The 16,508-nt window shown below is 38.6% G+C and overlaps 1 protein-coding gene across 1 annotated transcript; it reads left to right on the top strand.

The window, feature by feature from the left end:
• Positions 1–1,429: 1,429 nt before the first annotated feature.
• On the top strand, positions 1,430–8,969 carry LOC108437824 (GTPase IMAP family member 8-like). The gene is made up of 4 exons (XM_017715195.1): positions 1,430–1,530; positions 4,123–4,675; positions 5,416–5,498; positions 7,486–8,969. The coding sequence occupies exons 1-4, from the start codon at positions 1,488–1,490 to the stop codon at positions 8,151–8,153; spliced, it is 1,347 nt and encodes a 448-aa protein (XP_017570684.1). The 5' UTR covers positions 1,430–1,487; the 3' UTR covers positions 8,154–8,969.
• Positions 8,970–16,508: the final 7,539 nt, after the last annotated feature.

Below are 16,508 nucleotides of genomic sequence, written 5' to 3'. Positions count from 1 at the left end.
CACCTGTATTATAACTGCATTATCATTGCTGGCTTTGTTAACCTTAAAGGCCTTCACAACATGGCTTGCCTCGTATCTACTGAGCTGTTTTCCTGGTTTTGATTTGGTACCTAAATGCTCTTTCTAGGCACGTTTTCAAAGTGCACCTAGAGAAGAGAGAACTGTTTGGCATCAGCTGGACTTCACAAACGTCCTATATGTCCTGCTGTTATAAGGCCTAGAATTAGAAACAGATGGATCTCCTCATAAGAATCAGATGGGTAGAGCTCTGAGCATGTGAGGTACCACACAGGCCCAGCAGAGGGGAGTGTATGACAACATATATGCCCACAGAGTTTAAATGCAAAGCAGCATGATGATTTCTGTTAAATGTAAATGAGGTAATAATGACCGGACATATGTTTTGGTAACACATTACTTGAAGGGTGTCTACATAACACTTTTATAGCATCTTACATAAACACTTCATAACATGTTCATGAATGTGTAAATGTACATGGTTTACATTATATCAATATGGACTATGTCTTTTACTGAAATACATGTTTCAAAATAAAAGTCCTGACATTTGGAAGAAAATCTGTGTGTGTGTGTGTGTGTGTGTGTGTGTATGTGTGTGTGTGTATATATATATATATATATATATATATATATATATATATATATATATATATAATACATTTCTTTTAATACAAGCTTTTGTTTTGCATATCACTTTACTACATGGACAGTAAATTCAATATGCTCAGGATCAATCATTCATCTGAATCTAAGAATGATGATATGCCCAAGTGCCAAAGCACTTAATGACCAAAGGGTTAAAGCAAGGTCACTTTTATTTTGGCTGTCCATAAATTAGGCATTTTACTGAAAATCATGTACTCTTTCAAAATTACAAAAACGATAGATTTTTTTATTTCGGGAAAAAAAATTCTCAATAAAATGACATGGTAGTCAATATTAATACCACATTAAATATGTCTGCTTTATTAAACGTTGATGAACATTATGAAGTGTTTACATAGGATGTTATGAATGTGTTACATGATTTTTTTTGTGATTTTTTGTTTGACATTTATTTGAAATGATTAAATCTTCTCTACTCACGGCTTAAAAGACTCATGTTACAGCATAATTTGTCAAACCTTCTTAGTTTTAATCTCGGTATCTGTTGCTGTCTTTAAGATTTGCAGTTTAAAGGAATAAATCAGGTATAGAAGACAAATCTAAAGTATCACCATGTGCAGTAAAGGAGGGATCTGAAAAATGTGAACGGTCCTGAAAAAGATTGCAATGCACAAAAATGTAAACAGGCATTCTTTTGAAACGCCTCAGTCACTCAGCTATCTAAAGCATCTGGAACGAGTTATACCACATTTCTTATGGTTTTGCTTCCCAGTTGAACCTACAAACAATGCGTTGTGTTACTTTTAGTTGCAAAAGTCTTCTGTTGTTTTGAAAGTTAATGTAATTAATCTAAAACAGTGATGGCTTGGGCTGACCACTCATGGATGGACGGCATGCCACAGAGTAAGTTGTTAAATTCGTTTTTACTTTAAACAAATAGCATTTGACTGTAAGTAGATTGTAAAGGCATGACTGAGCTTGTGTAACTGGAGATGGACGGATGCTATATCTGGTTCCTGATACCCACCTTAGTGGTTTTGGTAGGCACATATTCAGTAAATATCCAGTTTTCAGTGGTGTGCATAATCAGAAATACTGAAAACCTAAAGCTGTGAATTGCCTAAAACAATGGCTCATCCAAAAATCATTTGCAGAGTATTTTCCTCACACCAAAATGTAACCAATCAGCCAAAATATGGCTGGTGTCTGAAGTTTGCTTCTTAACTTATGTACTCAAGCTATGAGTATAATGCAGCTAATGCATAATATATGTTTGAAAGCATGTTAACATCATGCAAACTGCCTGCCTACTTCTTTAGACATGCCTCACACTAGACTGAGTAACTAAGGTCTATTCTGACACTATCTGAGTCACAGCACTGTGAAGCCATTAAAAGCTTCTGTCGGTCCCTAATGGAGTTCATTAGTCACTAGTGGTATTTAGTTTTTTTTCCCTGATGGTTTGAAATCGCTGTGTAAGATGTTCTAATGTTTATCAGGTGTTCTGAGACTGATTCCAGGTGCATTTGATTTGATTTGGATTCCCAATTAGATCTAAAAGTGTCCTACAGGAGATTAGAGGTCTCTAAGGGTTTATTGTGCCAATTCCCACTAGAAAGCAAAACCATCAGGTTTCAATTCTAGTCATGCTGACGGTCTTTTTTCAGCAGGGTAAACTTAGTGGCTTAGACAACAGGTACGGGCATTTTGTCTGTCCATCGTAGATAAGAGTAGGTCAGACAAAGCCTATTTGAGATCACTTAACAGTTCAAAATAGTTTGAGGCACATGTAATTTACATTTACGGCATTTGGCTGACGCTCTTATCCAGAGCGACTTACAATTTGATTGCTTTACACAGGTAGGCATAGGTAGTGTTAGGAGTCTTGCCCAAGGACTCTTATTGGTACAGTGTAGGGTTCTTACCCAGGTGGGGGATTGAACCCCAGTCTACAGTGTAGAAGGCAAAGGTGTTAACTACTACACTAAACAACCGATTTATGCAGCTGTTTGCACAATTGGTGGCTATAGCCTTCCATTCCTTCGACTGAGACACAAATTTCTAACTAGGAAAAAATCTAAGAAAACATCCCAAAACATCTGTGAATTCCTACTCAAAGCAAGGACTGTGTTCACAAATTCGAGCTCAGCATGCAAAGTCAAATCAACATGGTTGGTCACAATGTCGTAATAAACCACTTCTCAACCTTCAAATGAGATTTCAACAAACAGGGACATCAGATGGTTAAACTATAACATTGACCATAAATTTTCACTGCATCATGAGTGTTAAGGTTATCTCACAAGTCATATCTCATACAGTAGCTGGCTGACTTTTGCTTTGGTTTCATGTGTTTTTGTAAAAATGCAATTCTGAGCTTGAAGTGAATGCAGGATGAAGGCCTTTACACACCGAACGTGATTTATATGAGAATTAATTAGAATACATTATAACAGATTGTCTTGCACACCAAATGAGAGAAATATGACCATTTATTTGCCCTTTACAAACTTTGACCAGCGTCATGAACTCACTGACCAATCAGCTTCGTCTCCAAGCTGATGGTTCAGCTGCATCCCAACAGCTTGAGCCTTTTTATCGACATAAAAAAAGCTGTTAGCATCTCCAAAAGCAGCTTGAATGGGGCTCAGGCTGAGTTACAAGATCTGAGAAATATGTAAAAGTTTGCTTAAAGTTTCAACTGATTAATGAGGTGGTGAACTTCTCTAAGGTCTGCCAGGTATGTCATGTCGCATAGCATGACGTTGTGCACCTTTGCATAGCGTCCAGTGGTGGACAGTAACTAAGTAAATTGGTGCTCTGGCTTTGCGCTTCTTTTGTTTTGACATGTTACGTTTTTATACACACAGAAACCAAAAGGAACGACAGATTTCTCAAAATGTAGGAGGAAAAAGTCGGATATTAGACTCTGAAATGTAGTGGAGTGAAAGGAAAAAGTCGCCCAGAATGAAGAAACTTCAGTACAGATACACCAAAAAATACTAAAGTACAGAAACTAATTACATTTACTCAGTTACTCAGTTACTGTCCACCACTGCCACATACTCACTTTTTTTTTTAGCAAAAGGATATGAAGAAATACTTGGTTAGTAACTCTCTAGCTGAGATAGTAAAAAGTCTTAAAGATATCAGATCGACTGTCATTCTCAGTGTAAACTTTCATGCCACATCGACAATATTGTTCTAGAATTACTTTAATGCAGCAACAGGTAAATGTTCAGTGGTGCACTGTGGTGCTACGAGAAAGTGAGCAGGGTAGAATATTCGCTGCAGTTTTCCCACCTTCACTAAAAAAGTGGTTTAATTTTTGCTGTGCCATATGTGCAGTGTCCTCATAGCTCTAGTACAAAACCAGAGGCAAACCTGGTTCCATCATTTGGGTAAGCATGTTTTTTTGGCTGGACCATTGCATCAATGTGAAGAATGTTACATACGACTGAAGAGAACCTAAAATGATAAATTGTGTGGTCACAGGGTGGGTGAGAAATGCTGAGCCATCTGAAGACCACCGTTTTGACACTGTTGTGCTGCTGGGCAGGAGCAACACCGCCAAACATGCTATCATGAAAGCCATTGTCGACTATGATTATAGGAAGCCAGACAAATCAAAGTATGAAATATCATGTGAGATAAATGCAGACTGGCTCAGCGTTGTCGATACTGCTGACCTCACCCCAAACACCCCAAACTCAGACATGGAGAAAAAGGTTTTGGAGTATATGGACCCATCAAATAACTGTCACAGTGTGTTTCTCCTCGTGCTTCATCATATGCCGGTATCTCAGGAGGATATCCGTGTGTTCGTCTACCTGCAGCAGAGGTTTGGACAGAAAATATTGGACAGAATGGTTCCTGTCTTGGTCAACGAAAGGATACCATTAGATGAGGACCATAACCTTGGAAAGATTGTTCATGCCTGCCATGGGAGAGCATATGTTTTCCATGATGGAATGGACAGAATGGAGCTGTTGGAGGAACTTAAGAACCTTTATGAAATCAACAAAAGCGAAGAGATGCTTGACTTGAAGTAAGACACTTGAAGTGAACACACTTGAACACATTCACAACATCTCATGAAAACTTTATAACATGCTCATGAATGTTTAACCCCTTAAAATCCAAGGCTTATTACACACCAAGGCTTATTCTTCAGTAACTACAACTGCAATGCAAACTAACACAGCAATTATTAGGTTATAGAAATGTGTAATACAACTTTGGGCCTACCTGTGGGCCTTTGGCTTGGTAAGGGGGTTAAATCAACATTTGCAAAGTATACGTTTAATATTAATATGGACTAAATCAGTGAAACACCTCATTTCTGGACAGCCGAAATAAAAAAGACCTGGCTTTACCACTTTAGTCATTAAATGCTTTGACACTTCATTGTTCAAATATGATGAAATGTGTCAAAGAACTTAATCTGTAAAAGTGTAAGGTGAGGTCATTTTTATTTTGGCTGCCCAGAAATGAGACCTTTCACTGAAAATAATAAAGTTTCTTAAAAAGAAGAGTGAGAACTTTTATTTTGGAAAAATCTCAGTAACATAACACAGTAGACCATATTAACGTCATATAAAACACTTTATGAATGTTCATTTAAACATTCGTGAACATGTTATGACGTGTTTATATGAGATGCTGTGAAAGTGCTATGTGAACATCCTTTTCACAGTTATATTAATGCTGTTTTAAATACATTTGAAATGTACCGAAGTTCTTTACAACAGCTTTTAAACTCGACCGCATAACCCATATTTTGCTTAGGCCTGAAGACCACATGTTTGAAGAGGTCTTGCAGAGCGAGCTGACTCCACCTGAGGGACCGAAGGTGGAAAGCAATGGAATAGGTAATGCACTCTTTATCTTCACTTAAAAAAAAATGTTTACATTTTTTTGCTGGTATGGTTGTGCATAAAGTGAATAAATTAATGTAACATAGAATGTGGACTCTGCAATAGCTATATTTATGATTTATGCTTTATTCCATTTTCCAGTATGTTAAATTCAGCATCTAAATCGAAACTCTGCACTAAAATGCACAGAAAAATAAAATGCCATATTTAAGTGTGTTCCCTGCAGATGTTAATTCATGTTTTACATACAAAATAAACAAAACACAACATTTGACCAGCAGTGTGTGCATTTAATTATATGAGTGTATAGTAAACACTAAACAGAGACTCGGTAGCACATTGGTGAAGTAGCAGTAGTGCAACATCTGAATACACTGATTTAAATATCTTGAAGATGTACTGTTAGTACATTACTTGCATTAAGTAGATGGACTTGATATGTTACATTAAGTAGTCTTTATATGTTACTTCCATTACACAAAACCTAACCTTACTCAAAAACCTAATCCTGACCCTCATCCTGGCCCCTAATGTTAACCTCAACCCAAATCCTAATCCTCACTCTGGCCCTAATCCTAACCTTAGCCTCAACCCAAAACCTAATCCTAATCCTCACCCAGGCCCTAATCCTTACAGTAACATTAATCTCACTTTGGCCTAATTTTAAAACTAACTTTACATTCATCCTAAATCCTAATCCTGACAATCCTGGACCCTAATCCTACCCCTAACTTTAACCTCAACCCAAAAACTAATCCTAATCCTCACTCTGCCCCTAATCCTACCCCTAACTTTAACCTCAACCAAAGACCTAATCTCTTCTCACCTTCTCATCCTTTCCCTTATCTTAACCATAACCCAAAAACTATTCCTAATCCTGGCCCTAATCCTAACCCAGGGATGGGGGAGCAGCTAAATAGCGTGCAACTTTTTGTAGTTAGGTCACTCTATGTTTGTAGCTGTAGTTGCTACTGTTATGAAATGTAGCTAGTAGCTGTAGCGCCTACATATTTTCGTGTAGCTATAGTGATAATTTTCACTACAGTTTCTCTACAGGCTTCAGGTGATCTGTGCAAAATGTGAACTACATAGCGTGGCTAACTGTGCTGGTGATGGTCCAGCTGGGCGCCCGTCTGCCATGATACCAGTAAACCGAATTGCCGTGCTGTGTAACGGTGGCTCCAACTGATGACGCGGACCATTCACGGCATGCCTTTCGCTCTTGGCCACGCCTCTTTCCCCGCCCCCACACAGAGGGTAAAACTGGAGCAAAGAAAAGAGAGAAGCGCGAAAAAAAATGATGAACGTAAAATGCGAGATGCAAAGAAAAGCAGTGTGACGCGCAAACAAAAGAAAGAAACGCAAAAGAGGGAAAGTATCGCAGAAACAAAATAGGTAATGCTAATCTTATCTAAAAATCTAATCTAAAAATGCTAATCTTATATTTGCGATATATTTTTTTTCTCGTCACCATTTAAAGACCCTAATTGGACTCCATATGTTAGCAGTTCTATGCTAACTCCAGCATTTAAGACCATTTGTTGTTAAAACTGTGTTAGAATGATCAGCAGAGCTGATTGTTACCTTGCCTAAAAATCTGGTTCTGCTGTGGAGCTGTAACAGGGCAGTGAAAGATTCGTGTGCTGCCGAACTGCCGACTGCCGAACCCTGGCTTAGCTAAAGTGGAGGAAACGTTTTCGTTATTTGGCCTTAATCCTTACCCTAACTTTAACCTCAATCCAAAGTCTAATCCTATCTGTTGCCTTGGCCCCAATTTTAGCCCTAACTTTAATTTAAATTTAGAAATTTTTCAAACTCATTGAATTTGTATTTGATCTAATTAATTGTGAGAATTGTGTATTGTGGTAAAAAAAAAAATTGTACAGCAGGAAAAGATCATCATCATCATCATCATCATCATCATCATCATCATCATTTTACTCTACAGATGATAACACATACACTTGAACTTTTGTTCTAGAAGTAATCCAGGCTGCCTCCATGCCGGACATCAAGAGAAACCCCAGAGAAAGAAACGTGATGACCATTGTGCTGTTGGGACAGACCGGCGCTGGGAAAAGTGCGACTGGTAACACGATACTGGCTAGGAGGCAGTTTGAATCTCGTGCCAGTTCCACAGCTGTAACACAGGAATGCGAGAGAGCAGAGGGATTCGTTTGCAGGATAAAGGTCAGCGTCATCGACACACCAGATTTCTTTGACAACGATCTAAAGAATCCAAAGAGCCACATTAAGACATGTAAAGAACTCTCTCAGCAGGAGCCGGTGGTGTATTTACTGGTTATGCACGTGGGCCGTTTCACAGAGGCAGAGAGAGACAGCGTCTCGAATTATGAGAAAATATTTGGCACGGAAGTGGTCGAAAAGACGGTCGTCCTGTTCACAGGCAAAGAGAAGCTCAAGGGGGGGAGTTTAGGTGACTACATTAAATTGGCTGACCCCCAGCTCAGGCGGTTGTTAAAAAAATTCAGTTTCAGATATCACACTTTTAGTAACGATGACAAAAGTCGTCACCAAGTAAAAAGGCTGATGGAGATAATTATGGAAATGCTGGTCAAGCAAAACCAAGACATAGACAAACTCTACCCCAGTTATAAGAGGTCAAACACAAACTGTGCAATCTCGTAGGCCACACTTAAAAACGAGGGGACTGAAAGGTGTTCTACCTGGTTTGTGATGCCATAGAAGAAGGACTTTGGTTTCTTGGCAGAACGTTTCAATGTATGGTTCTTTAAAGTGAGAAGATCTCGTGGGAAGTTGGTATCGAACATTCAGGGTCTTCAAGGAAAGTGTACCTTTTGTACCTACATGATGTAAATGTTCTATATGCATATCCAAGTGTAGCAAAGCAGGGTGTGTACTGAGAAGATTATTTAATTAATTATTTAATCAATCAGTCAACATTTAGACTCAAGGGTGCATTGAAATGATCTTTATTTACAATATAACTCCAACATGGCTTGCAAATATACAGGCATTGAAAACTGGGTGACACTTTACTGTAGGGTACTGTTCATAAGGCTACACAACACCTACATAAGCTTGTCATGACAACTGACATAGCCCTGCTGAAATGTATATAAATGCTTATTCCAATAGGCATCGTCTGTCATAAAAGTTACTTACTAACTGATCAAAATTGGCAAATGCAACCTGCATAGCGAATGACATCTATTGGCATAAGTGTTTATAACAATTTCTGTAGGGTTATGTCAGTTGTCATGACAAGCTCATGTAGGTATCATAAAGCCTTTTGACCAGGTGCCCTACAGTAAAGTGTTACTGAAAACTGTATACAACAAAAAATGGTGATAAATTCATGCATAATGAAATTAAATCAACCAACACAAGTGAAAATGATTTTTAGGAATAAATTACTGATGTAAAAAAGTTCAAATCAAATCAAATTTATTTGTAGTGCTTTTTACATCGGATGTTGTCACAAAGCAGCTTTACAGAATTTCGGAAAAGACAAAGTTTTAACAGGACTGTAAGAATGTACAGAAACCCCCCCCCCCCCCCTGCCGGTGGGCAAGCCAGGGGCAACAGTGGTAAGGAAAAACTCCCTCAGAACTGAGGAAGAAATCTTGGGAGGAACCAGGCTCACCAGGGTGGACCCATCCTCCTCTGGTCAGACTACCTACAAGTGATTATACTACTAATATTAATAGCAGTAATATTGGTATTAGGAATAACTAGGAGTCTATGAGAACACTAGTGTAGGGTGGGCAGCTAGTCCAAGGCAGGTGGTGGCAGCTGGGGCATGGGCAGCTGTGGTGCACACAATGAAGCAGTATAACACTGCCATCTTCTGGTGGAAGAGCATATTTCTATATGCCAAATATGACCAAATATGATGAGGAGGAATGTGTCAAAAAAATAAAAGATGGGTTAATTGAGGGTTGCACAGCTCCAGTCCTGGAGGGCTGGTGTCCAGCACAGTCTGGTGACCAACCTGCTCAAATCTAATCACATGTATATGTTAATTGCCAGGTTTAGTGGGTGTATTTGAGTGGAGTTGTCTGTTTTTTCTTGTTTTTATCTTCTTCTTTTCTTTTTTTTAATTTATCTTTTTAGCCCTTTTGTATGTAAGAAATTCTCAGAGAAGCTTCTTCATTTGTGTTAATATTGTGTCTGTTATATGTTTAAGAATGAATTGTTTGTACACAGTACATCTATTTTAAATAAAAAAAGTCAACATGAAAATGTCAAAGCATGAGCAACTGTTATTCTTGCCATCGTACACTGAAAAAATGAAAAAATGACTTTAAACATCTGAGTTAATAAAAATAAACTACAATAACATTACAGGCCGCCCTCATTTATTCATCTCCTGTCAAAACAACCAAGCATACATATTAATTTCCAGTTTTCCGATAGAACATATAAGATAATCCACTTGAATAGAGAAGTAGAATGTCAAAGGAAAATAAGTATAAAAATAAGAAACAGGAGCAAAATAAGTCAAATCTACAGAGAAAACGAGGCTCCTAACAACCACCTGGAAGACCTTGTAGACCCCAAAACTGCCCCCATCAGATAAACAGCACTTCAAGCTTACACCTCTGAGAGAGAGGAGAAGATCAAGCTGCTTCAGATCTGAAAACATCCACAGGGGTTTCTGTCCATCCTTCCACTGTGGGAAGACTCACTCAGCGCTGTGGGTCTGAAAGGACGTGTAGCTGATCAAGGAGAACCTCACTGAGAAAAGAAGAAGCTGGACAATGGACTGATTGTAAATGAAGTGTTCTTATGTGTATCATGCATCATTATCTTTTGCACAATGTTCAAGGTGCCCTTATTAAGCTTTATCAAATCGTATGCATTATAGAAATAACTGTTTGATAAGGTTTAATAAAGGCATGATCTAGTAAAACTATCTGGTTAATTTTAGTTTGATCAACAGAAAGAAAAAATATATAGATATTATATATATATATAATGTGTGTGTGTATATATATATATATATATATATATATATATATATATATATATATATATATATATATATATATATAGAGAGAGAGAGTATATATATATATATATATATATATATATATATATATATATATATATATATATATATATATATACTCTCTCTCTCTCTAAATATATATGTATACACTCTCTCTCTCTCTCTCTCTCTCTCTCTCTCTCTCTCTCTCTCTCTATATATATATATATATATATATATATATATATATATATACTCTCTCTCTCTCTAAATATATATGTATACACTCTCTCTCTCTCTCTCTCTCTCTCTCTCTCTCTCTCTCTCTCTCTATATATATATATATATATATATATATATATATATATACTCTCTCTCTCTCTCTAAATATATATGTATACACTCTCTCTCTCTCTCTCTCTCTCTCTCTCTCTCTCTCTATATATATATATATATATATATATATATATATCTGGTCCTCTGACTGTAGTGAAGCAAACAGGTACCCTGGCCTCTAAAACACTAAGGCATATATTTTCTTCCTTTAACTTCATATCGGTCATTTATGTTGCCCTGAATCAAAACAGTTGACCATTCACCGTCTTTCAAAACAGCTTTTTACATTCACTGACGTGCACGATTTCAGCGGAAGCGCTTTCATTTCAACTTGACCTTCTTGAAACGTCTGCATGGACGTGCTGATTATTGAATGCAAGACTAGTTTGAAAGAAATTGCTGCTGGAGAAAAAGAAAACCACTCCCTCTTCCTGCAAGGCACACTCTCCCTCCGTAATGCATTCTTGAACCTCTGCCAAGTCATGATTTCCCCGATGCCACAGAGCTGTTTACTTTCAGTCTATCTTAAAGGTGAAAATGCCAACAGGCACCACCTGCCGGAAGACCGGATTCCTAGTTTTTCAAAAGGTTACCAGTAAAGAGGCCTGAACAATGTGGAAGGTCATTATGCTACATACACTAAACATTCATTAACTCCAGGTAAGTACTTCAGCAATCCTGAAAACTACCACCAAGTGGATCTGAGGTGACTTAGGGAATGCAGATCAATAGGAATACATACAGTCCTATGGTTGGGCTGCTGTTCACCTAGCATGCTTTAATGACTTTCACTGAATTTAACCCCTTATCAAGCCATGGGCCCAACAGAAGGTACAAGACATCTATAACCTGAGAAGAGCTCCATTAATCCGTCCCTGCAGTTACTGAACGATAAGCCTTTGTATGAAATATTCATGGGTTATTAAGGGGTTAACCTTTTGTAGTGTGTGCTAAAGTTATATAATCTGTGTTTTATTTCTTTTTCAACTCTGCCAAAAACAGAAATTCGATACAGTAAACATTGCCATACTTTAGAGCATTCTTTGAAGGTGTCGTTATTTTTTTTAGAGAACCAACAAAACATGTCATCATTAGAGGTGTTCAAACTTTTGCATACAACTGTACACGTTACAAACCTTACTGTATTACACATTAATTACACATTAGTTACACATTCATTACAAATGTCTTCAGCTGAAGGAAGTATATTATTGAAAATTTTGCCTCTTGCCAATTTTTATTGCCATGTACAGTAAAGGCGAAAACCAAAGGTCTGAAAAGCTTCCCTGCAATCTACATTAAAACATGCTGATTTGCCATAAGCTCAGTTATTGTTCAGCAGGAAATGATCAGCTAAAGAGAGAAATCACTGCACTGCATGAGGAAAAAACGATGTTTGCACACTGTAAACACTGAATGCAGTTCTTACTGCCCTCTGCTGACACAAAAGAGGATGGCAGTGGTGGAAATCCAGACCAAACAGAAGACACATGAGGCAGAAACTGCTTGTACTATTACTGCTACCAATACTACCAGTACTACAGGCATAACTCCATGAGCACCTCCTTGTTTCTGCGCTCACTGTCCACTTTATCAGCTTCACTTACTGTATAGCTGCACTCTGTAGTTCTACAGTTACAGACTGTAGTCCATCTGTTTCCCTGTACTCTGTTACCCTGTTCTTCAGTGGTCAGGACCCCCACGGACCCCCACAGAGCAGGTACTCTTTGGGGTTTTATTCTCACCACTGCAGTAACACTGATGTGGTGGTGGTGTGTTAGTGTGTTGTGTTGGTACGTGTGGATCAGACTCAGCAGTGCTGCTTTCTTATTCATTAACTACAGGGACTTTCATTCAAACTAAATGAGCTTTTCTTAGGTTATATATATATATATATATATATATATATATATATATATATAATTTTACACACTCACTGGCCACTTTATTCAGTTGCTTGTTAACACAAATGGCTAATCAGCCAAAAACACGGCCGCAACTCACTGCATTTAGGCATGTAGAGGTGATCAAGACAACTTGCTGAAGTGCAGACCGAGCATCAGAACGGGGAAGAAAGGGGATTTAAGGGACTTTGAACATGGCGTGGTTGTTGGTGCCAGACGGGCTGGTCTGAATATTTCAGAAACTGCTGATCTGCTGGGATTTTCACGCACAACCATCTCTAGGGTTTACAGAGAACGGTCCGAAAAAGAGGAAATATCCAGTGAGCGGTCAGTTGTGTGGACGAAAATGCCTTGTTGATGTGAGAGGTCAGAGGAGAATGGGCAGACTGGTTCCAGATGATAGAAAGACAACAGGAACTCAAATAACCAACCAGAATCTCTGAGGAACGTTTCCAACACCTTGTTGAAAGTCTGCCATGAAGAATTAAGGCAGTTCTGAAGGCAAAAGGGGGTCCAACCTTTTACTAACACGGTTACTAATAAAGTGGTCAGTGAGATTTTTATATATATATATATGAATTGTGTAAAAGTCAAAGACCACCCTTCATTTAATTAATCCCTTACCAAGTCATGGCTGGGCCCAATGTTTTATTACACACTTCTACAACCTAAAAAAACCTTCATTACATTGCACTAAAGTTCCTGTAGTTAATGAATACAAAGCCCCATTATATAATAAACCTGGGATATTAAGGGGTTAATTACCAGTCAAAACAACCATTAAGCACAAGTTCCTTCATTTTTGAAGAGATGCAGTCATTGGCAAAAGTTTATGCTTACCCATCAGTTCTGGTCCACCCTGATTTTAATTCCTTTTGGACTCACATTCTGCTATATATCAAAGTCCTTGATAAAACTATTGTGTCAGATCTATTACTTGCTATTTTTAGATCAGCAGTACTAAACTCGTTCATTATGAAGGCCAAACCATTTCCCTCTGCACATTGTTGGCCAAATGCCTTATCTTACAGTCGTGGAAGTTGAAGGCCAGCCCTCTACTCCAGCAGTGGCTAATGGATCTGGGGAATGTGCTAAATATTGAGAGACATTGCTTTAAGTTCACTAATACAGATAATACCTCCTTGAAAATATGACAACCCCTATTGGACAAATGGGCAGCTGCCTGTGATAAGACTCATGTATTGATTGACCCCCCCACACACTCGGACACTCAAATATATGATTATTTGTAGTCCACCTGTTTCTCTGCATACTTTGTTAGCCCTCTTTTGCCCTGTTGTCAGGACTCCCATGGACCCTCACAGAGCAGGTACTATTTGGGTGGTGGGTCATTCTCAGCACTGCAGTACATGGTGGTGGTATGTTAATGCATGTTGTGCTGGTCTGAGTGGATCAGACAGCAGTGCTGCTGGAGTTTTTAAACACCTCAGTGTCATTGCTGGACTGAGAATAATCCACCAACCAAAATATCCAGCCAACAGCGTCCTGTGGGCAGCGTCCTATGACCACTGATGAAGGACTAGAGGATGACCACTACAAACTGTGCAGCAGCAGATGAGCTGTCGTCTCTGACTTTACATCTACAAGGTGGGCCGACAAGGTAGGAGTGGACAGTGAGTGGACACAGTGTTTAAAAACTCCAGCAGCACTGCTGTGTCTGATCCACTCAGACCAGCACAACACACACTAACACACCACGACCACATCAGTATTACTGCAGTGCTGAGAGTGACCCACCACCCACATAGTACCTGCTCTTAAAGCATTTAAAGCTTCCATCTCTGAGAGAGAGGAGAAAATCAAGCTTCTTCAGATCTGAAAACATCCACAGGTGGTTCTGTCCATCCTTCCACTGTGAGACGACGACTCGGCACTGTGGGTCTGAAAGGACGTGTAGCTGATCAAGAAGAACCCCACTGAGAAAAGGTGACGGACAAAAAAAGGTCTTTTACAGTAGAACACCAAAACTGGAGAAGCAGTGTACCCAACTTCTAAGACTGAACTTTGGGGGTGTGTCTGCCGATTTACTGGAGAAACTGAAAATGAGTCACCTGAATGGAATGGAAGCAGGAATAAAGGTAAAGAGTGACACACTGAACACTGAAAAGTCTGATTTACATTACTGATATATACTGATATTAGATTTAGTTGTTGAGGCTTCTGTGGAACATCAAACTCATGGTTTCTGCCTCTTTGTAAATGCTGAAAATAAATAGCTTGCAATTAATGACCAATCGGACTGGAAATGAAACAAACAAAAGGTGGTCTGTGGCTGGTGTGCAGCGATAGTGTGAGATTATATTTCAGTGGACTGGCAGAAACTTTAAACACCAACACAAGTTACATAACTGACATTTTAACAACACAGCAGACAATAATCGCACTCAACAAGCTCAGGCAAATGCCGTGGATGAAGAGTTTTGTTATGTAATGCTCTGATTATCTAAGAAATATCAGAGAATGTTTTCTTTTCATGAAGTGTATTTGGATAAAGACTCTACAAAGATGATGATGATGATGATGATGATGATGATGATGATGATGATGATGATGATATAATAATAATATTATTATAATTGCTGTTGTTGTTGTTGTTGTTGTTGTTGTTGTTATCATAACTATTACATCCTGTACATTTAATAAGTGTAACCCTTTCATATACAAGCACTTGTGAAACCTTCAAGGTCACAATCATTTTCAGTGTGTTCAGTGTTCTTTCACCTGCCCCAGGTCCTGCACTGGGCAGGAGGTCCTTAGGCCAGAAATTAAGAACCCCTGGTTTATTTGACAGCACGTCACTGTTGGATATCTGTTAAAGAACTTTAAACAGTGTGTTAAAGACCTTTTAAAGCTCTCCAAACTGTTTTCATGGTTGGAATTTGCGAATTGTATTAAAAGCGTTGAATAGACAGTTGGTCCATATGTCTTAACATAAATCTTCATGTTCTCCTCACTATTCTTGAAGATGCTGCCCCTCTCACTTTTTGACGAGCCACCAAAATGAATACGATAGCAGCAACAGAGCCAAGGTTAGATGTATTTGTTCCAAGCTTGGTTAGAAATTATAACATGAAGAACACATTGGGCCTCATTCTCCAGTATCTTGCTAAATTTGTTCTTGAGAAAAGTCCTAATAAAAAGTCTGTCAGATTCCTTACCTAAGAACAAATCTCAAATAAGCTATAAATATTTATAAACATGCATTTCATGTTATAGCTATGCTTCTTATGCACTATGAATTGTTAACATTAAGCATTATAAGTATTCTTCGTAAGAAATTATAAGAGCTCATAAGCTGTATTAGTTCGCTTTAAGTAAAGTGAAGTGTACTGGACTAAAGCCTCCTCCAGGGTTAAGAGTGAAGGATTTACTGAAACACTAAAACACAACGAAGCTCATTACAGGCTTCAGATTTTAAACTAGTGTTAATGTGCACCACCGTTAGCCTGACATGAACTTAACACTGCCTATCCAATAGAGTGCTAGCAGAAATTGGCATCACTGTAGTTACAGAGTGAGGGGTTCTAGTGCTTGACGTTAGAACCAGTGAGGGAACAAATTACAATGACAGCGCTCTACTATCTCGCCTCTCCCTCTCCAGGCCTTCACTTCCCAGTAACTTCACACTCAGTGGCTGATGGGTACTTGGTTTGCTATGATGTAACATTTAAAGTGAAAGCCCTGGGTAAGACAAGCTCACTGTAGCAGTGATTCTAGGCTGGACGGCCTGTTTGGAACATCTGAAAATTCAGCACCAGCCCTGAAGAT

Source organism: Pygocentrus nattereri, chromosome 18 (assembly GCF_015220715.1).
Source record: "Pygocentrus nattereri isolate fPygNat1 chromosome 18, fPygNat1.pri, whole genome shotgun sequence".
In the NCBI taxonomy this organism is placed as follows: Eukaryota; Metazoa; Chordata; class Actinopteri; order Characiformes; family Serrasalmidae; genus Pygocentrus; species Pygocentrus nattereri.
The sequence above is the reverse complement of the archived record's forward strand: the minus strand, read 5'-3'. Positions and strand labels throughout refer to the sequence as shown.

What these genes read in the sequence shown, in the direction of transcription:
- LOC108437824 (XM_017715195.1), top strand. Translation starts at nt 1,488, where the DNA reads ATGGCTTGGGCTGACCACTCATGGATGGACGGCATGCCACAGA. An exon ending in GATGGACGGCATGCCACAGA is followed by an intron (nt 1,531 to 4,122) that starts GTAAGTTGTTAA and finishes GTGTGGTCACAG; the next exon opens with GGTGGGTGAGAAATGCTGAG. An exon ending in GGTGGAAAGCAATGGAATAG is followed by an intron (nt 5,499 to 7,485) that starts GTAATGCACTCT and finishes CTTTTGTTCTAG; the next exon opens with AAGTAATCCAGGCTGCCTCC.